The following is a 24,742-nucleotide window of genomic DNA, read 5'->3' as shown; positions in this document are numbered from 1 at the left end:
AAATTTTATACACAGACTTGTACACATGAGGCAATTTGTTGGTAAAATTTTGGGGTCAATATCTCCAGTGAGGGGGGGGAGGATTTGGGGTCAATTTTTCTCAAGGTTTGGCAAATTTAAAACCACTTTATATTAAGCTCAGTATATGTGTCCATGCTTATCTTCTGTATTAAATAAAATTTATCTCCAAAATTCCCCCTTCCCCAAAAATAAAAAAAAACTATCTTTTTATTTATTTGCATGCTTTTTAACCAATCTTTTTAATGTCTTCCTAGGCAAAGTAGTAGTGTAAGGAACCGCCCAAAACTACTTTGGGGGCAATACCGGTGGTAGGGAGGTGATCCGAGTTTAAAAATATTGATTTTTTTTTTAATTCTTCAAAACTCTTTTTGTCCACTTATAGTTTTAGTATTATTAAATCTTAAGCCATTCTCTAGAGATGCTCCAAAAAAATCCCGACACCTTCCAATTCTTTAACACTATTTATTTCCCATTCTTTCCTTACTTTTGCATCCCTAATTCTTTCTCTTCTTGTTATTCCCATTATGTCTTAAAAATTTCATTTCCCCTGCCTGTTGACAATCCAATCTTTTTCTGTCACTGTTCACGCTTCAGATGCATATGTAACAAAATATTTGCTTTTTTTAATACTGTGAGGTAAGTTTTTATTCTTAATATTTACACAGTAGTCTGATATATTTGTTTCATTAATTTTCATTTTAATTTTTAAGTATTTGTTGTTAAAAATACATCAATGAGTGTGTAATTTTATGTACTTTTATCTGCTAGGTATTGTTTCTATTATTATCTTGAGGTAAATCTGTTTTCACTTGATCTTCCAAGTTAGTTAAATGTTTCTTCAAATCTGTGATTAGTAATATATACACACCGGGTGTCTGAAAAAGGAACTCTGTGATCTTAAATTAAATTTACTGTATACATTTTAAATTACAAACCTATTTTTTTATTACATATATATATATATACAAAGTCTAAAGTTATTTTTACCTGTCAATATAACTCAATGTAGGCATCGTTTATAATCCTGTAGACATCAAAGCAATAATCCATCTAATTCCATACTCTGGCAAGCATGTTTGCAGGAATTTCTTCTGCGATTGTTGTTATTCTTTAATGCAGGTTGTCAAATGACTACATTTTTTCTTGATATCTTTTAGATTGTCACAAATTAAGAAATCAATTGATGTTAAATCAGGACTTCATGGTGGCCAAACAATAGGAGCTTCTCTGCCTATCTGGCCACATGTCATTGAGCGCAGTCCTCACAACTTCTCTATGATTGCAGAAGGGGGCTCTCTGTATTTTCACTCTGCAGAAACATAAAGTTCTCTAAACATGTCCGAGTATACTATGCCTGTGATAGTCTACTCATAGAAAAAAAGCCCAAAAATTTGATTATGCATGATACCATAATAGACATTCACTTTTGAATAGCTGTAAATTAATTCCACCAATTCATGTGGATTTTCAAAGCCCCATCCTTGATAATTATGGTGATTCACAACTCCATGAACATAAAACATTTCTTCATCAGAAATGTACTCCAAATAGCTTTCGTCAGCAGAAATGAAGTCTAACATGGTTTTTTCAAGATGAACTTTTTGTGACTCATTAGGTTTAATTTCATTTTGAAGATTGTTAAGTGTAATTTCATAGGTAAGTTTACAAACACAAAGTCTCAATTGCTAATAATCACATTAATGACAGTGCTTTTAGTAGTTTTTAGTTGATAACAACAGTGCGAACTGAATTTTTTGGACTTAGTTGTAAAAACAGTTGAATGTTTCTGTGTTTTTAGTACTTTTTTTATCTTATCTGGTCCTTTCAAGATGCTTCTGGTTTCCAAAAACTTTTCACACCATTTAAGTATGCTTTTGTCATTTGGAGAATTTCTATGATAGACTTGCTTATAATTTCTTTGTACAACAGTCACAGATTTTATTTCTGCAAACCAGTACATGTAGTGAGCTTTCTCTTGTGGCAGCACGATGGTACTGAAGCCCAAACTCATAATATTTTGTCCAGTGCAACAGTTTAATGCAGCTCTTATCTGACTCAGAATGTGTAAACTAAAACTTAATCGTTGCTTCAAAATTATGCATAAAACACTATTGAATGCTGCAAAATAAGAATTATATTTGTTCTTGAAACCTCAAAATCTTTTTTCGGACACCCAATATTTGTTTTTTTAAATATTTAATTTAAAAAAACTTTTGTAATTATTAAATAGTCTTGAGATCAATAATCTAAATTTGTAAATAAATTATGCATATATCATATCTTGAGCCTATACAATTGTAAAGAGAAATTATTAGCTGTAATTTGAATAAATATTCTTAATCATAGGCCAATAATATCTGCTGTAAGCTATTTTAATATCTTAGTATTCTAATAATGTTATAATTAACAAACTATTTGAATTCATTTTGTAATTTATATGCAATATACATTATGCAATGTATCTCAATCATATGCAAACACTCAACTCTGAATTAGCCCAACTCTGCCATTTTCTTATATTGCACTTAATTTTATTTTCCTTCTGATAGGATTAGAAGTAGAAGAATAAGTAGAAGGGTTTATTTTCTTGCCTTCTATTAATTATTTAAGTTGCTTTAAAACAAAATTAAAAAGCTGTAGTTACAAAAACAACAAAAAATAGTAACTTATATTTGAAATCATTATTTAACAGTGAAAATCAATACATATTACATTTGTGTACCTGATAAATGAACATAAAATTACAGTTAAAATAAAAATACAAAAAACAATTAATTTTATTATAACCAAACGTCTTACCCTTATTTGGAGTGGCAGTCCAGTTTTATTTATAATCCAATAAGGAGCATAAAAAATAATCTCACAGATTTCACTTCTATCTACTTTTATATTCAGTCCCAGTTGTTTATTACCACCTTCTGTATCATGTTCTGTAGCCATTGTTATTATTTTTTCTTCTAGATCAGAGCTTAAAGTAAATGATCCAGACCAAGGTATACCAAGATATGAAGGAACCTACAAAAAAAAAAAAAAAAAATGTTATATAAATGCATACATGCATGAGAATTTTATATATCAATTATATTGTAAAGTAATTAAAATTTACATTTTAGAAATCATACATTTTAATCATAAAAAAATGTATAACCTATTTAATGATGATAAATATTTAACAGCCAAGATATAATTAAAAAAAAAAAAAAATTAAATAAATATACCGTAATTCTTTGTAAGACACCATTGAATTTAAGATCCACCCTAAATTTAGTAGATAATTTCTAAAAATAAAAATATCCAATAGAAATATTAAAATATTGTACACTTTATTTATTATAGATTACGGTAAGTCAGACTTATCTGACTTATTTTGTATATATCAGTATTAAATTCATGCTATTTTGAAAAATGAATATAAAAAGTTAAATAAATAGTAGCTACTTACAGCAATTTATTGAATAATCCAAATATGTAGTAAAACACCTGAATTGAAAACACTTAACATTATATTTTATATTATAGTACTCAAATGTAATGTAATTAGCTATGTACGTATTTAGCTTTATATGTATGGTATTTTACCAGTAATCACAGTAATTTTTTGTAACTAAACAGTGTGTCTCGTAGCTTTCTGTGTTGTAGTCGAGTCATCATCGTCAGTTTCATCTGAGACAGATTCATTTGCATTACTGGCGTTCCATAGTACCTCATCTTCAGAACCACCAATGCATTCGACAAGCAGCACTTCAAGAATGACTTCTTAACAACTGTTTCTGATGGCAAATCATTCCAAGCTTTTGAAATCCACTCTACAATCATAGCTGCTGATGGTCATTTAATTTTACCGCTCAGTGTTAGGAGATACACTGGTTTTCAGTCAACCACTGATTTTATTGTGCACAAATACGATCTTTAAAAGAATTACTAACCCTGACATCCAATGGTTGTAACTGACTTGTCATACAACCAAGAATTACAACTAAACCACATTTTCCATTTGTCAGTTTTGTTTTAATATTGTCAGACAGATGACCATAAAAAGCATCCAACAATAACATACTGTTTCATTTCATAAGTCCACCCAGTCTATGTTCCCATACACACCATAACCAATCTTGCATTAGATCACTCATCATCCAGGCGTTCTGTTGAGCTCAAACAATTTCACCATCACCGAACCTTTCTTTTGGCACAGTTTTCCTGTTCAGATTTACTTTCGGCGATAATTTATTTCCGTTGGCAGTAGCACACAAATAAAAATTGCTCTTTCTTTCTCATATCCAGTTACTTTTACTGTTAGTTATTTTTTCCCTTCTCATTTACGGTGTAATTTGGTGGCATATCAAAGAACACCGCAACTTCATCAGCATTACCAATTTGACTGAGACAGTATTGTTTCTTTAATTATAAATTGATTATGTAACATTGATGTTGCACTAATTTATGCTCGTAATCTGGTTGTAACTTATGGCAAATGAAGGTTCTGCAGCACAATGACAGACATTGCCTTTTCATGAATTTCTCACACCATCTATGGCTATCTTTAAATTGAAGACCATTATTCCTGGCAATTTCACTGGCCTTGAATCTCTTTGAATCTCTTGTCACTGGAAGACCTTTTGTGCAGAATTCCTTGAAATAGGCCAAAACAGCATCAATGATTTCCAAATAATTTTCATGTTTTGGTCCCAAAAAACTTTTCTTCATTTGTTTACAAGCAAATAATATCTGTTTCATACTACACCAATGACGCAGATTCACTTAGTTTACTGAGAACTGTTTACTGGCATTATTTTGGATCTGTTCAGTGCATAAAATAACCTTGTGTTTCAAGGCTATGTTACATGTGAAAAACATTTCCATGATGAAATGGTAAACACAAAAAATTGGTGGATATGGTAAACACAAAAAATTGGTGGAATGGAACGGTTATGAAAGAAACAAACTAACTTACAACTAGAATAATATACTGTACGCCTATTCAACATCAAATGGACAGAAAATGTGAAAGAACGTTTGTCGTTGTGCATAGAGCACATGCATTAATTCCAGTCACTCATCGGTAATGATTATTCACTAGTAATGAATCATCACTAAATTATGATGTCAACAGCGATAAAGCTGTTGAGATGTAAAGCTCTTTATCATCTTTCTAGAAATTTGTAAACATTCTATACATGATGACAAATGCGCTTTCATGTTCTCCATCAGGTCACCAATTGATGTTGAACAGACGTATGGATTCAAAAACTTTAGCTTTACACCTATTAACTATGTGTTTATGTCAAATGGCATTAGACCTACAATTGAAGATAAACCTGAGATTTTGACCCTTTAATCTGTAAAATTGTGCATCTTAAATTCGAAGCAATACGGTATTTCATAAAAATATTAATACATACTATTATAAAAATATGTATAACAGTATATATTAATATTTTATTTTATTTGTGCATTACGTATATTGTATTTTAACATTTTCTTTACGATCACAATCACTGTAATACTGAAAACCATAAAAATGTTTCTGGTAAAAAACTAAAGAACTAGGAAATTATTTTATAGTTTACAAAGTCAACAACTAGTAACTAAAGAATTTTTAACATTAAAAAGAAAAATGGGAGAAAAAAAGAAAACTAAACTTCTTACCTCTATACTAATTTTGTGAGTTTTCAACAGATTCAAAAAATATACATTTGCCTTTTCACCAGCTTCAATTCTAACTTCATATTTAATTGTTGGAATTTTAACTTCAATTGCATATGGTAATCTGTTATGAACTGCTAATGGAGGTAACAAGCGTATCTTATAATTCGGTACAGATCTACTGCATGTTCTGCTTGTTGCATGCCCCTCTACACAAAGGGCCTATTAAAAGCAAATCATTTTATTTTATTTAAAAAAATTCAACTTATTATAAAAGATTAATTCAATTCTACAGTAATTAATTTTGTAATCTATAACTATCTTAAATTTTTCTTGTTCATTACATTTCAGAAGCCTCTATTGTTTGTTTTAGTGACTATCCTATTGTATATGTTTACTACTATAAAAATCCATCATTCAAAAAAAATATTTATATAATATTTTCCAAATTCTTAAACTGACATTTTATACAAAGAAATTTATTTTCTACAAAACAGCTCTCCTAGTTTGTAGAATTCTGTTTTTGATTTCATTCTTACTTCATCCATCTTTTTATTTTATTATTACATAACAAAATTCTGTTTAATTATTTTCTATTAGCTTTTCACATTTTACTGAAAATTACTTTCCTTTATGTCTCATTACATTATATTTTTTTTACCCTTGATTATGTATGAAATGGAATAAAATTAGTTGTGGAAGAATCATAATCATCTTAAACATACTTCTGCTACACCTCTGCCATAGAATTTAAAATTAAGTAGCAAAATATCTGCAAAAATGCTAAAATATTTGTAGTATTTAGTAAATTATACCAACAGACACTTCATCAGTACAATTGGGGTCGGATTTTACCACTATAAATGTAACTACACTAGCTGTGGTTTAGGCTATCAATTTCTGTTGATTCTGGTTGTATTAAAAATGTTTGGAATGCTTCACTGATTTATATATATATATAACCATTTGTTATAATAGCATAATAAATAAAATTACCGTATTTATTCGAGTACCCCCGCACTTTTTTTCTCGGAATTTACAAAAAATAAGGGTGCGGGGCTTACTTGAAACATAGCCTTTACCAGGATAATTTATGTAAAGTAAACGTTTTCTTAGAAGTATCTAAATTCAATCACATAAATACATTAGGCTTTCGTTTATCAATACCGGATGCCGCTTATACAAAATACATCCTTAATTATTAACATCCTGTTCATATTATCGATAGGAACGAAGTTACGGTATTTTTATAATACTGATTCATTCTGTATAGGCTGCATCCGGTTCTAATGACACTACAGTTACAGTATCAGTTACCCATCGTCGTCTTGTCTATTCGCCATAGTCATTGTACTGTTTGTATATGTGGACGGTTATGTGCATTTTATCTGTTTAGTTTATCTTGTAAAGTTTACTACGGTGATTTATTTTAATTACGGCATTAAAATGAGTACAAAAGGACAGCGTCTAGGAACTTTTGCAGTAAATGAAAAATTGCGCGTTATAGAAGAGGCTGAAAAAATTGGAAATCGGGCAGCAGCAAAAAATTTGACGTAGATGAAAGCTGCAATCGAGACTGGCTAAGAAGAAACAACTTCTGGTGAAAGACACTGGTAATAAAAGGGCTTTTCGTGGCTTAAAACCAAAATACTCAGACAGAAAAATTGTATGACTGTTATGGAAAAAAGGAAATGCGGTTATGCTGCCACAACAGAAATGTGTCAATCATATGCTCGTGAAATCGCTAAATCATTGAATAAAGGATTTTAAAGAAAGCCGTGAATGGATAACGATTTTTTTCACGAAATGATTTGTAAATAAGACGAAAGACGACCATTTCTCAACGACTTCCAGACGCTTATGAACAAAAAATATTACATTTTCACAATACAAAATAATTTTAGAAAAGATAAAGGCTATTTGCCTTCTCAAATAGGAAACGCTGATCAAACCCCCGTATATTTTAAAATGCCATTTGACAAAACCGTAAACAAAAAAGGTGAAAAAAGTGTTACGATTCGCACTGATAGTAATGAAAAACAAAGGTGTAGTGTTATGCTTTGCATTACTTCTGACGGATCAAAATTACCTCCGTACATTGTTTCCCTAAGAAAAACTCTTCCTACCGTACAGGTAAATGGAGTTATTATTAGAGCACAGGAATCAGTTTGGATGGACGAAACCTTAATTTTAGATCGGATCAAGTGTGTATGGCAAAAACGATCAGGAGATTTACTTAATAAAAAAAAATACCGGTATGCTAGTAATGGATAGTTATCGGGGGCATACGACTGATAAAATGAAAAACATTTTAAAAAAGGGTATGACAGACCATGTAATAATTCCAGGCGGATTGACATCTCTATTGCAACCACTAGATGTCTGCATTAATAAACCGTTCAAATCTGCATTAAAACAACTGTACAGTAAAAGGATGACTGATGAAAATTTCTTTCTCACGCCTACAGGAAGAATCAAACGCCCAGATTTTAACCAGATTTGCGATTGGATCAAAGATGCTTGGGAAGGTATTTCCACGGAATTAGTAAGCAAAAGTTTTAAAAAAGGCGGAATATCTAATGGAATTGATGGTAGTGAAGACGATCACCTTTGGCAGAGCGACGTGGAAACTACCGGTAACTCTTCTACAGACATTGACAGTGATTAATTAAAAATAAAATCCCATATTAAAAAGTGTATTGAAATGATCCTTTTCAACATTATACTTTCTTTTCGTTTTACTGGCCTACTGATTCTGAACTAAACTAGTACTTACGTTAATTAATTATTAATGTAATATTAATATTGTAATTTAAATAAACGAATTAAATACTTTACTTTCTGAATATTTTCGTATTTTTTTATCATATCTGTTGCACTTTAAAATACCGGTATATACTCGATTTTTTTTTTAGATTTTCTGTCCGGAAAATCGAGGTGCGGGGCTTATTCGTGGGCGAGAGGTACTCGAATAAATACGGTATACAGCATACTTTATTTGATTTTATGGTTTTTATTAGTTTATTAGTCAAGAAAATTAAAATGCTTTATAAAATAAATTACATTCACCAGAATTCTGTTAATTTCAAACATCACAAAACTCTTTTAAATTAAATTATTGTTTTAAATGTATTTTTCCATTAATTTTAATTTTACTCGCTCCTTCTTTAATTTTTTTTAAATTTCTGTTTCTTGCAAAAATTTTATGAAAGTGGAACCAACCAAAGATTTTTTATTAATCGCTTAAACAATAATAGTCATTAGCAACAACTTAAATAATAATGATCATAAATAATTAAACAATAAACACAAAGTAGAACAAGAATAAAAAATTGGTAATAAATATTGGAGTAACACTACTGATCTATTTTCACTGCACATACAGTATTCCGCAAGAGATCTCACATAAGCAAAATCGCTAAATTAGGTTCTTCATCCCACTATCAGAGAGAAACTGCGACAACTTTTTATGTAAGTCTTCTGATTGAGTAAACACTTCACATCTGAACTCAAGTTTAATTGTTGTCAAATCGACCCGAACAATGGCCAATCTATGAGTAAGTGGTTTACGGACCATTTGGCATTGCCCGCCTCACAGTTCTGCTGAGGAGAATCAAATAGATGGAATGGATTAGTTTTGTGTGTCCAATCCTCAGCCAAGTTAGGATAACTTGGTTTCTTCTGTTGTTTGGGATAAAAGATTTCTTGAACACGTTTTCCTGGATGCCATGTAAGCCGTGGGAGGACTTAGCAACCATAAACTTATTCTACTGTTCATACATGTTAATTCTAATCAGAGGCCATTTGTTGCCACTCGCTTGGCAGCCTCATCAGCCCATTCGTTCCTGAGAATGCTTCAATGGCCCAGGAAACATACGAATACCACTGTCATGATTATACTTGAGATGGTATCATAGATTATCTGTTAAAAAATATTGCTAAATATAAAGAGATACGTATGAATTACATTTTTACAATTTAAAAAAAAATGAATTTAAATTAATTTTATACTTTAGTTCTTTTGGTCATGAAATTTAACAAAATGAATGGTGATTATAATATTTAATCATGACATATATTGTTGCATTATCAAAATGATTGTAAATTTCAATCAATCTATCTGGAAAAAAAACAACTATCTAGCAGTTAGTTTCAAGTTCAATTCCTGTGATGGTCATTGAAAGATTATTTTTCTACTACTTTTCATAAATTTATATTTTATAACATAACATCTATGAGTCTAAATATCTGGAAGTTGATAAAATATCACAGTATCTTTATATATATATATTTCTTCTGTGCGTGTGTATGAAACTGAACTCCTCCTAAACGGCTGAACTGACTGATGAAATTTTGTGTGTGTGATTAAGTTGATTCGAGAATGGTTTAGATTCAGAATTTGATCCGATAGAAAATGTTTTTTTTAAATTTATTTATTTATGTGTTGTTGAACTTGGGATGGTTAATGTTCGCAATTGAATCCGGTAGGCAGCACTGCGATCGCGTTTTAGATTTTTTTTTTTAAGTTTTGACATATCAGTCAGAACCGGTAGTTGGTGCTGCGATCGGATTCTAGTAATTTTTTTTATTTTGTTGCTTTTTCGCATATCAGTTACTTGCGTCGTAGCTTAATGTTGTTATTACATTAAAATTCGTATTTTTTACGGTCTACTGTGTTTAGAGAGTAGTTTGAATTAAATCCGATAGTTAGTGCTGTTCTGACAATTGGATTTATTTACATTCTGACATTTATAAAGTGAAAGGTTAAATTTTATGAAGTTCCGTAATTTTTTGTAAGTTTCTTAATGTTCAGTATTAATTGTAATGATTTTGCAGCCACAACCCTTTTCGTTAAAAAAATATTTTCCACCGAATACTGTGATTAGAGAGTGATGTGAATTTTATCCAATAGATAATGCTGTTGGGTTTGCCATTTGGATTTATTTACATTCTGTGAAAGGTTAAATTTTGTGAAGTTCGTAATGTTCAGTTTTTTAAGGTTTTATGAAACTTTCAATTGTGTTCATTTAATTTGTATGTATACTCAAATCTAGCAATACCTAAACATTGCTGAGCGTGCTAGAATTGCGCGTTTATTGAGAATATTATATTATTATTTATTGAAATAACGTTTAAAAGTATAATTAAAAAATATACATTGTGCAAATTTGTAAGATACAGTATTGAAGTAAGTGTTTTACATGAATTTTAATGATGTATACACATCATTCATTGTGCATTCAATAACAATCAACTTAACCTACAAATTTAAATTGTCAGTTCTCATTTGATTCTATGCAACTTATGAAGTATTGAACGGCTCTTTGAAAATAAAAATGTCAGTTTGTAAAATAAATATAGTTTAAAGCATATTTAAAAAAATGAATTTATAATTTTTGTAGCTGATTAATTTTATAAAAAAATTTCTAAAATGGTTTTTAATTTACAATTGTCTAAAATTTGGTAAAATAGATGTTAAAATAAAGAATGAGAAAAATGATAAAAATTTCTACTAAAAGTTTAACTACGTTGCTTTTTTTACAGTGCTTTAATTTTTTTATTAATTGATTAATTAAGCTATTACATGGTTATGAAACTTCAAAATTATTAAATTAAAAAGAAATGCAGGAGGTACTTTTTTAAAATGATCTTAAGTGAAAATTAGAAGTAACGTGGATGAAAATTTATTAATTAGACTAATTATTAATTTTACGGCGTTTCGATTTTTTAATTCAATTTTCGTCAGACATCTCAATATTTAGTGAAAATAAATATTAACGTAGTATGGTTAATCAATAAATAAATATTAACATAATTAATCAATAAACCCATTACAATAATACAACCATCACAAACTGATAATAGACATATTAATGAAATTTCGTCCAAATTCCTACTAATTTTAACTTAAATTAAACCCACATCTACAATAAAAAATGCTTGTCCGCACACCCAAAAATCAGGCACTACTACACTGTAATTAAGACTGAAGCTCTGTATGCCAGCAAAACCCTCACACTCCACAGTAATGTCAACCTAGAAATCTTGAAAGATGAAAGCAAAATTATAAGAAAGATTGTCAGCCTGGAAAGAGCTGAAGACTGCTAGATTGAAATCGGGTAAAACAACTGAAAAATATTCCAATCTTATGGCAGACATCCATAGAAGAAGATTACAATTTTGCAGACACATCCACAGACTCCCAACAAGGATCAACCTCTTAATTCTGACCTGCATAGAATAACTAAAAACTATCTTCTGGATCCAAGTCAAAAGAAAGCTAGAAAACCTCAGAAATTTTAGGCAGAAAATTGTAAGAGAAAAAATTGGGAAATGGGAAGTAGTCAGAGAATGAATTTCTGAAGAGACCAGGAATCAAGTGGACAGAAGAAAGAAAGATAACCCACTGAGAAAAAACGAGAGCCGTATGGAAACGCAGAAAATTGAATCATAATAGCTTTGTGTGATCCAACAGGGTCCAGTAGCAAAAAAAATAATAAAAAATTAAAATATGAAATGATGAACCACCAGGTTACATATTATTATGATGATTTAATTAAAAACATAATGAACTGTAATAGTTGGCAACAATGATATTATGAACAAAGGAAAATATGATGTTTTAAATACTACATCATTTTAGTACTGGGAGGCCAAGTTGCGTGTTCGTCCGCAACAAAATTCAAGATTATAAAACTAGCAATTTCTAAATTCTAACTTTAAAAAAAACAATTGATTTTAATGTAATTATAGAATTAAATACCAACTGAAGGTGCGGGATCTCATGAAAATCAGTTATTGGTATTAATTTGGTAAATTTAATTTAGCGCACAGTAATAAATATGTTGATGAATTTTTGAATTTAAAAAAACTGTAGTTTAGTCAAAAAATCATTCATCTATTTACCAAAGAAAATTACACAATATTATATTGAGCTACGATTGTGCTAGGGATGGACACTTACTTTCTCACTTACAGACCAGTTTTATTTTCTTTTTCAAAATTAATACTATCAGTGTTACCTAATTGGGAAAATTCAAATAAAGTTGTTCAGCAAAATTTACATGCGATTAGCCAAAGTGTTAATGAAATTTAAGATTGCGTTAAAGAAAAACAATGTTAAAATGAAATACATTATCATATTTTGTATATAAACAAAATCAAAAGGTACTTAAATCTCACTAGAGAGCAATTACCAATAATTATAAATATAACTTCTTTACCTTAATTGAAAATACAGTGAGATCTTTGCCTTCTTTTGGATGACAAAATATATCTTTTGGTGTGTTCAGATCAGAAGCCAAATCTTGCCACCAGATGCCAGTCTCACTAACATGGTAACTACTACTCAACAGCAAATAAAACCAAAATCAATGCAGTTATGCTCAGTTATCACATAGCATCTATACCAGATTTAAAAAAAAAAATTATCTGGTATAGATTATATAAGCTTATACCATAAGCAAGGGACAACAAAAGCTGTAACTTACTTATTTATACAGGTGATCAACTTATTTTTAATTTTTTTTGGTTGAACTTAAATTACCCTTTCACATTTTTCTTTTTTATTATCCTGGTTTGTACTTAAGCTTCAATAATTTTATTAATGTTCAAATTATACTTTGAATTAAATATGCTATATTAGGAGAAAGGAACATCATGGTGATATTTTATTTATTATTAACTCAACAGATGGATAAACTCAAGTGAGTTATATCCGAAGAACCTTTACCTACAATTTAATATTTTTTAAATAACATTTTACTTTGGAATGAATTTGTTAACATAACTCTTTAAATAATGAAGCATTCATTTTTTATGCTAACAACTAATTGATAATATTTTCTATTCTTCTACTAGCTGTAATTTCACAGATTTCCCTATAATAAAAAGTGAAATTTTTATGACTGACATTTGCATCATTGCAAACAGATTTGGTAATTTTTGTTTACTTTTGATTTCTTAAATCCCAGAGTTAAGAATTTATTTGAAAGTGTCATTATTCTATTTAAAAACAAATATAAATTAAATCTAATTCATCAATATTACTGCAACTGCTCTGAAGTAAGCTTTTGTTTTTAATGTAACTCTTTATCAATAATATTTTATGGTGCTATTTTATATCTCTAATAAGAAATATTCTACATTTGAATCCCATCCTGCTTTTTCCACCAATTTAAGTAACTTTCAGTTGCTTCAATAATTGAGTCACTATTATTGCTACTGACACAACCATCTGGAGACATTTTTTATGTATAATAATAAGCTTTTCATTTAATATGGATCTACTAATAGCTACATCCCACTGCCTTTTTTTGAATAAACCATTACCAAAACTTATCAAGAAACCAACTTAATGAAGAAACCACTGTCATTCCTCATTCAAAACTTTTAAATTATTTAATTACAACTAGATTGAAAAGCTATTAGACTAAAAAAACTTATTTGATAAATAATTAAAGTACAAAACCCACTTAACAACAATCTTTTAATGCATCCTAGCAGTTTCAGAAACAAATTCCATCTTCAGGAATTTAATTTTTTTTATATTAACTAAATCTTTGTTGTCATAGAATTGTTGGAATTGAAATTGTTGATGGAATTCATTTCCGAAAGCACTAGGACCCATTAAAGGATTGTTGGTAAGTGGGTTTTATATTTTAATTATTTATTGTATAATCATACCAACAGGCCATATTTGATAAAATTATTATAAATCTATTTGAGTTGTGTTTTTATGTTTCTATCTATGAAGAGTTCTCCCAATTTTTTACTGTTATGTGATCTAAGCCACCAATTTTTATTCATTTTGTTTTGTTTTCCTAACACATTCAGTTTGGTTTGTAATAAATACCTTACAAATTTTTTTTGGAACTCAATAATTTATTTAATAAATGAGAAATAAAATGAAACATCAACTAAGATTCAAAATTAATGTAATGAAAATGATGTTAATTATATAATACTGCTTATTTATCAGAGTGTACAGTCATTACATAAGAGAATAATAATTAAGAACAGTTAAAATAGCTTGCCATTTAGAATAAGTTTGAGTGGATAAATACAGAGTGATTCAAAGAAACGGGAAATTTTGAAAGTTGTGTTGGTAGCCGTGGGTGATTGGTACCACTTGATAAGTCGCGCCAGCCTCTCTAACCTAACCTGCCATTTAGTTGTCATGGATCCTTGGAGTGGTGCGCAACGTGCATTTGCTATCAAGGAGTTTTACAAAAACAATGACAGTGTGGAGGGAGCGCGTAGAGAATTTCGCCGTCATTTTAATCTGGGACGGCATGACCGTGTTCCATCAGCACATACAATTAATACATGGATAACTAATTTTGAGGAAACTGGTTCGGCAATGAAAAAGAAACCTCCAGGCCGTGAGCGAACCATCCATACACCACAGAATGTTCAAGCTTTACAAGATGCTGTAACACGAAGTCCACATCGGTCAATCCGTCGTCTCTCAGCATCTTTACAATTGCATAGTTCAAGTGTTCGAAGAATGTTAGTGAAGGACTTGCAATTCCATCCATACAAGTTGCAGATCGTCCAGGAACTGAAACAAAACGATGCAGTTGTGCGAGCACAATTCTGTAATGTAATGCTTCAGAAGATAAATGATAACGAAGAGTTTGTTCACGAACTGCGGATGTCAGACGAAGCGCATTTCCACCTCAGTGGATTTCAGATACTGGGCACAAGAAAATCCTACGCAGCTACACCAGCGTCCGTTGCACAGCCAGAAAGTGACCGTGTGGTCTGCTATGTCATCTTACGGTGTTATAGGCCCTTATTTTTTTGAGGTTGACAACGGTCTTGCGATTACAGTGACGTCGGCTCGTTACGTAGCCGTGCTTGAAACCTTTGTTGTGGAACAACAAAAGAGATTTCCACCGATTCTTAACACAGCCTGGTTTCAACAAGACGGAGCAACGTCACATACTGCACGAATATCGATGGCAGCTGTACGCCGATTGTTTGGACAACGTGTCATTTCACGAAATGGTGACATTAGATGACCTCCCAGATCGCCTGATCTCTCAGCTTGCGATTACTTTTTGTGGGGTCACCTTAAAAGCAAAGTGTTCCACAGTAGACCTGCTACAACGGAAGAACTGAAGGCAAAGATCCGAGAAGCAATTGCGGTAATTCCAGTAGAGATGTTACGTCAAACCATGAACAATTTAACGAAGAGACTTCATGAGTGTTTACGTAGAAGAGGAGGTCACCTGCAAGATGTCATCTTTAAAAAATAAACTAAAATGTACGTATCCTAAAATGGCAACATTTGTACAATTACATGAAATAAAATTCATTTTCTAAAAACAATTTTTCATTAACGTTATTTATTTTTTTTAATTTCCCGTTTCTTTGAATCACTCTGTACATATTTAATCATTCTGTAATACACAATAGTCTAACATTCAATGTGAAAGTAATAAATCATTGTCCTGTACGTGACTGCGACTGAAATCCTCCTATACATTAATATACTTGCACTTCCTTTACAGAACCATAAACTGTAATTGCTGAAGTTGCAGTCTAAAGAATTTTCAGTACCCTCTAGCCATCCATAAGCACATGATTTTGGTTACACTACAATTCATCTGTATAAAGTATTCTATAATTGAAAGCTTGCAGGTCACGTATTCTTCTTAGGAAATTGTGATGAGTAGCTGCAATATTTACAGAATCAAACAACACCAACTTCTGATTGAGCTTTTTAAATTGAAATCCAATGTTTTTCATAATTTGTTATAGTTTTCAGTTGAAGGCAAAACAGGCATGATGTCTAGGAGTTTCTGGCTGTTTTTCTTAGGCAGGCATTTAATGAATAAAGCAACATTAATTTTCATTAATGTTTAACTCGATATAGTATTTAATCAGAAACAATTTACTGACTTAAAAATTAAGTACACAGTAGGACTGAAAAGTTCCGAACTAAATTTCTGTAGTCGACACAAGTAGTGCCATCTCTCAGACAACCAAGGAACTACGTAATATGATGTCTGACGAGTGTGTACAAAATTTCATCACGTTCGTCACCCCGGTATCTAGTTATATTCGGCCGCGTACGTTGTGTTCATGTGACGTACGAGCTCGCGACATGAAACCAGAAACGCGATAAAATTTTGTGTTCGACTTCAAAAAAATCTTTCGTTGAAATATATTCTATAATACAGCATGCATTTGGTGGTGATGAAGCCGAATCTCGTACTACAACATACGCATGGTGGAACCGTTTTAAGACAGTAGAGAGTCATAGGATGACGACGAATGAAGCGGGAGCCTGTCACAGTTGTTCACGACGAAAACGTTACGAAAGTGCGCGCGCTCCTGCTCGAACAACCTCATCTTATCCTTCGGGCCATAGCTGAAGAGCTAAAGATCGGTAAAGATGCGGTAAGTACAATTCTACTAGAACAAATGAATCGCCGAAAGGTGTGTTCTCCTTCCATTTCACACTTCTTGACTGAAGAACAAAAACTGATGCGTCTTTCTTGCGCTCAAGACTTTGTTGAAACTGACGAGAGACAAGAATTTTTTGCAATTGGGAATGAAAGCTGGTGGGATTGACACATCGCAAACGAATCGTCAATCTGCTGCTTAGTTGAATCTTGGAACACAAAGACCAGCGAAAGACAGGCAGCAAAAATCAAGAGTGAAAACTATGTTGATTGCATTCTTCAACTAAAAGGGCTTGATTCATCATGAATTTGTCCCAACTGGTCAAGCCGTGAATTTTAAATTCTATTTGGAAGTAATGAAACGCCTGATGCGTTGCATTCGTCGAATCCGGCTCGAGTACCGGGATCCAGGCAGTTCGGCTCTCTTGCACAATAATGCCCTGGCACAAATGGCAACAGTTTTAACACGTTACTACGCCGTAAATCAAATCACCGTCTTATTCCAACCGCTTTATTCACTCGACTTGGTTACAGCAGATTTTTTCTGCTGTACAACAGAAATTTTCTGTTTCCGAAACTCAAGTTGAGGATGAATGTCGATTTTTCGACGACATTGCAGCTATCCAAATGGGTTACACCGAGTAGTTGAAGACGATTCAAAAAAGTGATTTCTGCAGAGCGTTCGACTGGCTCTACTGGCGCTGCGAGTGTACAAATAGAGAAGCATTCTATATAGTTGGCTATGTGAATAAATTTGTTTATCTTTAAATCTGTATATGTATATTTATTTAATTTAGTTCGGGGAATTTTCAGACATACTGTGTATTTTTTGCTGAATAACAATGGTTTTAATGTTGCACTTTGGCTGTCTACAGAAAATATGAGTTTCTTTTGAAAAATTGATGATTGAATGCCTTCAACCTTCTAAGATTCTTTTCTTCTAGCTATTTATTCTAGGCATTCTAGATATGTATTCATAAACCAGATATCTTCTGTCCCTGCATTTTTTTCTCTAGCTTAAAAAAGCAAACTGTGCTTATAATCATACTTATCTCTGTCTCTGAGGTCCTTTGCAAGTTATGATGATTGCTTAACTACTACTCAATGAATAAATTGATTTACAGATTGGGAATTACCATCAAATATTTGTCATGGAATAAATACTCTTGTCTTATATGATAAATTAGTATTAAGAAAAACTACTATGCTGAATAAAAAAAAAAAAATGAAATACTTAAATTTATCATGGTCTCATCAAATTAGATGTTATATACAAAAATATTTTAGTGACAGCCTCATTGTATTCTAACTTATGAAGAATTTTTAAAATCCCAAAAAGTGTATTAGAACTATGTTAAGTAAAAAAGTCATGTAGATAATATCATTAAATTTGATATCCCTTTTTATCATTAAATTTATTGACAGTTCTAAATTTTTAAACATATGAAATGTTACAAGTGTAAAATCTTTAGCCTTAAAAATAATAGATATCTGTTTGTAAGATTACCAAATTTACACTTTTTTGCCATAACGGTTGGCAAAAGGTATAAATAAAGTTCATACATTCAACCAAATTGTACTCACTAAAATGAGATTGTGAGTTGTACCAGTTGTTGCAAATAGTGAAGAAGAGATAGGTAGAGCTCTATCAAAAAAAGATATTAAACATATGAGGTCAGAAATCTTTGCATTAAGAGGAATATTAAACATACCATGCCTGCCTGCTACTGTTAAGGTAAAGAAAATGCCTCCTTGAGGTTTAAAGATCTGAAATATTTAACGAACAATAAAACTATTGTGCATGTAACTTACAAAGGAATTTTAAAATTAGCCAAAATATTACAATCCATAGTTTGAAAATTGTTTTTTATCCATATACACTGTTATTTGGGTAATGACACTGACTTATATACTAATTACAGCAATTTTAAATCAATTACTTACTCAACATACGCTGGTAATATATGTAGCTTACAGTGATATGCAACTGGTAATGGCACATTATATACTTCATCTGGTTCAATAATTGTAATTCTGTTTGTATCTTCAAAAGGATTTGTGGATTCTCCAATATGATCATATCCTAAGCTTTCCAGTATAGCTTTTTTGTAATAGATTCCCATAGCATATGATGTTTCATTATGTACCTAAAATTAAAGGAAAAATTTGGAATTTGTCTAATGCATTCATCAACTAAAGGAAACAGATGAGCAGGTATATGAGTTTATCCAAACATTACAATTAAAATAAAAATAATAAATTAACAAAAAAAAAAGTAAGGAAAATGTCAGACTTAAGAAGCAACTGCAAATATAGTACATTTTAAATAGTTTTGGTGACACGAGCTAACATTTATGTAAGCAATAAATGCTGATTTTATATGTATATTACATATATAAATAATGGATGTTCCAGAAATGGCTATAAATTTTATATGACTAAAACTACAAAAACGTTTCTTTGTTTTAGGAAAACTTTTATAATACCATATTGTGTAGTGTACAAATCTAACCAAGGCCTCACGTTTGCAAGAACAGTGTATTGAAATCACAAAAACTTCTTATGAAAATAGTCAGTCCATGATAGAAATGAATTGTAAAATTCATAACTTTTTTTGGAGCTTTCGATAGTCTTTCTGAACAATGAATTCAAAATTTAATGAAAAAAATTTTAAAATCACTGAGTCTGTTCACAACAAATCACACTTAAGGAGACCAAATTCTGTACGTTCTGCTAAAAACATTGCTCTTAAATGAGAAAGTATTGAAAATGAGCCAATACATGGTATTGGCCACCATATCACCATATCAATATCATGGTGATCTCAAGAATTACGCATTCTTATTTTATTATAATTTGAAAACTAAAGTTTAAGCTAATAATTCAGCAAACATTCCAGCTATAAAAGATAACATCCGAGTCACTGTAAAGGAGATGGAAGCTTCCATGGTAGAAAATATGTGGACATTTAAACAACATTATCTTTCATGTGTAATTGTAGTCAATAGTAATTTAATTTGATATAAAGAAACCAAAAATATTTTGTTCAATTTGATTTTTATATACAACAAAATCCTAAAGCCATTTTTGGAACACCTTTTCTTTCATTCTCCTGTTTAGCCTCCGGGAATTACCAATCAGGTATTACTTCAAAGGATGAATGAGAATGATATGTATGACTGTAAATGAAGTGTAGTCTTGTACAGTTGCAGTTTGACCATTCCTGAGATGTGGTTAATTGAAACCCAACCACCAAAGAACACTGGTATCTACGATCTAGTATTCAAATCCATATAAAAGTAAATGCCTTTACTAGAACTTGAACGCTGGAACTCTTGACTTCCAAATCAGCTGATTTGGGAAGACACATTCACCACTAGACCAACCCAATGGGTTATTTTTGGAACACCTATACATACATATACACAGATATATATATACACACACACACACCCACAAAGAGAGAAAGAGAGAGAGAGAGAGAGGTGTATCATGAAGTTCTCCAAGGACATTCATAACCTATTGTCCTAGTGAAAATAATGGAAAAAGTTCATATAAATATATATTTTCTAAAATGCCTCGTTTGTAAGTTACAGCTAGTGAAATATTTTGCATGGATTTCAGCTACCCTGGTGAAATGAGTTCTTACTGAAATCTTTAAGGCAAAATTAGTGATGTCTTATGGTTGTTGACTTGAAAAATTGAATATACTCTATATACGTAGACTTTAAAAAAATTCTTTTTAAGACTGTTTATTTTTTAAAAACCAATCAAAAATCAAATTTGTCCAGAGATTAATTCCTACTTTTACTAAACTCTTCATTGCAATTATTGTAATGAAATAATCAGAAGTTATATTATTTTTATCAGCAGAAGAATATTTATTTCATAAAATAATAAAAATGTATATTCTTTCTTAATAACTTTATGCCTGCTTATGTCATTTCAAAAAACGTTTTTGTAAAATAAATGAAAGGTTAATTTTCACATCAAACTAGGGGACTGTGCCCTCTTGCTCACATCACTTGACAACCCCATAAAATTTGATTATCAATCAATTCAATCAACAACTAAAAAGTTAATTTCTTTATGAGAGTTTAACATCTCTAGGAGTATCTTAATGAGAGTAGCTTAATTTGAAAATTAAAGGATGCCAACAGTCTAAACATTGTTAAATTAACTGTTGTATGATGCTCATTATAGAAAAATTACTGCATCCTCAGTTTTTGATTTAGTACAGATTTGCCTACAGAACTGTCTAGAGATCCAGTTTTTTAATTCAATGGATGTATAAAAATCCCAATCTGGGGAAATGCTTATTTTTAGTAATGTCATCAAGAAAGTTGTTAAACTCTCCACATCACTGAAAAAAATGCAAAAACAACAGGTAGATGGAATGAAAGCTATGTCGGAAAGTTGAGGATAAGAAAATGAAGAGTAGGTCAAAAAGGTATGTTTTTATATAAAAGGTAATTCTAAGGAGTCAATGTGGGGAGGGGTTCAGGGCAAAGAAACTTAAAATGACTACAGAATAATGATTATAGATAATTACTAGAAAAATACAGAAGAAAAGAACAAAGAAAATAGCAGTAATTATAATTAAATGATTATTACTTGTAATGGTGATGAAACAGTTATTGTACGTTGCCAGTGATTACAATTAATATTAACAATAATATAATATCTTGTATTATTTTTCACAGGTTGCAACATGTGTATCTTATTAGTTGAACGCTGAGGACATAATATTTCAGTATCTTCAAAACCTACATAACAGATACAAATGACAGATTTATAAATTTAAAATTATTATAAAAATAAAACTAAAGAGAGGTATCGATTATAAAAATATACAATTTTAAGTTTAATAATTAATAATAAACTGTTTTCCCCAAAATGAAAGGATGATCCTCACATTCAAAAACATGTACTACTAATATGTTATTACTTTATTTTTTAAATTTCAACTTATGAAGAAGTTTTTAATTTTAAAAATATTAAAATTATTTTAAAAAGAATATTTTATTTTCATTATATAGGTACCATTTCAAACTTATTTTTCTACGTAAAAGTAGACATATTCACGACAAAAATTTACTAACTCTTTGCAAATGTAATAATTCAATTTGTCTTTTATGCCCACATTTTCCAACTTTTTTTTTGTTGTAAGATTAGTTCTCACACTCAGATGGGAGCAATTAGGAGGAGTTTTTAAAGAAAGATGTCTTCCTGATACCAATGTATAAAAAATTTGGTTCAAATTTTTAGTAAGTGAAAAATGTAAAAGCTATAATGAAAATTCAAACATGATCTTTCCAGATGAAAGTCAGAGATGCTGTCATTGCAAAATAAAGAACATATGTGATAATCATTACATTGTTAAGGTAATAATTATAACACAATGATGATTATATAATTAGGTACTGATGCAAGTGAAAACTCAAACTGATCATATTAGTTGTAATAGACTTAGAATAAATACACTTTAATTTACATTATTCAAAGACATTTATGATAAAATAGCAATTCCACAGACAAAATTTAATTATCAAAATACACATAAAAAATTGGACATTAAAAATATTCAAATTTTTAATATGTATGTTGTAGTTAGGAATTAAATACTAATTTATTTTACTTAAAGAATGTACTACATTACTACAGTTGAGTTTTACAGCTTTAAATAATAATTAATAAATATTCCAATGTAATTTTATGTGTTAATAAAATAAAATTATGAAAATTTAAATTTTTACACACCAGGAATATGTAACCGTAATCTTTCATCTGTGATTTTTTTATATAACTCAGAAACCGTTTCCTGAGGAAATCTTAAAACAGGTGACGTTACAGATGTTTCATTACATGGTTCACCAATGAATGTTGAGAATCCACCTTCAAAACTAAAGGACAAGAAATAGCAATGTTTAATGTAAAATATAGACTTTATGTTAAATAAAATTAACCAGATAAAGAGTAAATAAAATAAATAAATAAAATTATAATTTAAGCACATAAAGGAATTAATTTCATATTACAAATAGAGTTTTGGGATCAAACAAAAGATTTTTTTTTTAAATCAACATGATCAATTTTTTTTTTTGAAAATATAATTTATTCTTGGCTTCTGCCAAGAATACTGGAATTATGGATAATAGAATTTCCAAGAAAATCATCCTCTTTTTTCTAAACAGAAAAACTAAAGGCATATACTGTAATAAAATTAAGAAAAAAACATAAAAAAGCAGAGATTTTTCTATGAAAAAAAATGAATTGAGGAAAAACAGTGAGAAAATATTTAAAATTTTCTGGCAGAAAAGAAAGAAGAGGATCACTAAGAAGAGTATAAAATTTGGTCCATAGATGAAGGAAATGAAATAAAGAAGCAATTAAATATTTAAAAAAATTCATACCATATATGTACACAAAAGGTTTTGTGATCATACAATAAAGCTTTTTTTATATAACAAAAATTATCTTTTTGCAGGTCACTAGCAGGTAACAAATACTTCTACCATTACAAATAAATAACATTAAAAACCGTAAAATGTACAAAAAATCTAAGCTTAAATACCTGATAATAATAAGAAACTTATACATTAATTTCTAATCACAATTTATATAAAATATTTTTGAATAACATATATTTGAATAAAACCCTAAAACAAATATTAAATCATTCAACGTAGATAAATATAAAAATATCACTAATGCAAATTAAAAAAAAAGAAAAAAGAACAAACCTATTAACTTCATCACTGTCATTGTTTTCATTAGCAGTTATATCAGTCGCAACTGTAGAGGAAGGACTACTCGGTAAGGAATCAGATTCACCGTACAATGATGTCATCAATATTTGAGCAGATCCCACCTGCAACATAAAATTATACCACATTTATTATAAGTAAATAGTTCAAGATAGCCATCAGAACTCCACACAGCAGGTAATAAATTTCCATGTATTACAGTAATGAATAGAATATTGAAATACATATATTCATGATGATTTTGGAAAAGAATTGTTTAAATTAGAGAAGGTGAATTGGAAAACAGAATAATGAAATAAGAAAAGAAAAACAGGGATAAGTCGAGAATACAGTGAAGTAGTAATACATTATAATAAGGAATGGAGAGGACTATTGAATAAAAACAGGAATAATAAAGACAGAGAAAGAAAGATTGTAAGAATTCAAGACTTGGAAAGTTGGATGAGTGTGATAATGGTGAAGAGGTTTTAATATGTTGACAAAATGATGAAGGGAAATATTACTTTGAGCAACAATAGAACTGATAATAAGCAGAAGCCCATTGTGAAAACATAAAACAAGATCAAGTCGCCAAATTACAGGTAACAAAGACAAAGATTTTAACATTAAGTTATTGTGAGAAATAAAAGTTTGAGGTGAATAAGATCATCAGAAGAGGCTGTGCAAAGACTAACTATAAGAAATGGCAAATCTAAAGAGGAAGCAGATTTGAGCAAATTATTACATTCTTTACTTGTATTTTGGCGACATAAAAAATTATTTTAAATATTAAATGCAATGACTATTTTATATGACTCATTTGTATCTGTATATGAATAAACTATAGTATTTTCTTTTTTTTGGTTGATTCATTCAGTGAATTAAAGACAAAAATATACAGTAAAAAGTTAAATATTA

At 30.2% G+C, this 24,742-nt stretch overlaps 1 protein-coding gene across 1 annotated transcript in view; it reads right to left on the bottom strand.

Annotated features, from left to right (window-relative positions):
• LOC142327391 (intermembrane lipid transfer protein VPS13A-like) overlaps positions 1 to 24,742 on the bottom strand; it is a 250,261-nt gene that overhangs the window by 64,958 nt on the left and 160,561 nt on the right. The window contains exons 39-45 of the mRNA XM_075370414.1: positions 23,822 to 23,949; positions 22,839 to 22,981; positions 21,693 to 21,844; positions 19,023 to 19,225; positions 12,888 to 13,008; positions 5,668 to 5,886; positions 2,821 to 3,036 (exon numbers count right to left, since the gene is read on the bottom strand). Of these exons, the coding sequence (XP_075226529.1) occupies positions 2,821 to 3,036; positions 5,668 to 5,886; positions 12,888 to 13,008; positions 19,023 to 19,225; positions 21,693 to 21,844; positions 22,839 to 22,981; positions 23,822 to 23,949 (1,182 nt within the window). The remainder of the gene's footprint in view (positions 1 to 2,820; positions 3,037 to 5,667; positions 5,887 to 12,887; positions 13,009 to 19,022; positions 19,226 to 21,692; positions 21,845 to 22,838; positions 22,982 to 23,821; positions 23,950 to 24,742) is intronic.

This window comes from Lycorma delicatula, chromosome 7 (assembly GCF_047948215.1).
Source record: "Lycorma delicatula isolate Av1 chromosome 7, ASM4794821v1, whole genome shotgun sequence".
Taxonomy (NCBI): Eukaryota; Metazoa; Arthropoda; class Insecta; order Hemiptera; family Fulgoridae; genus Lycorma; species Lycorma delicatula.
Note: the sequence above shows the minus strand (reverse complement) of the source record. Positions and strands in the feature narration are given on the sequence as shown.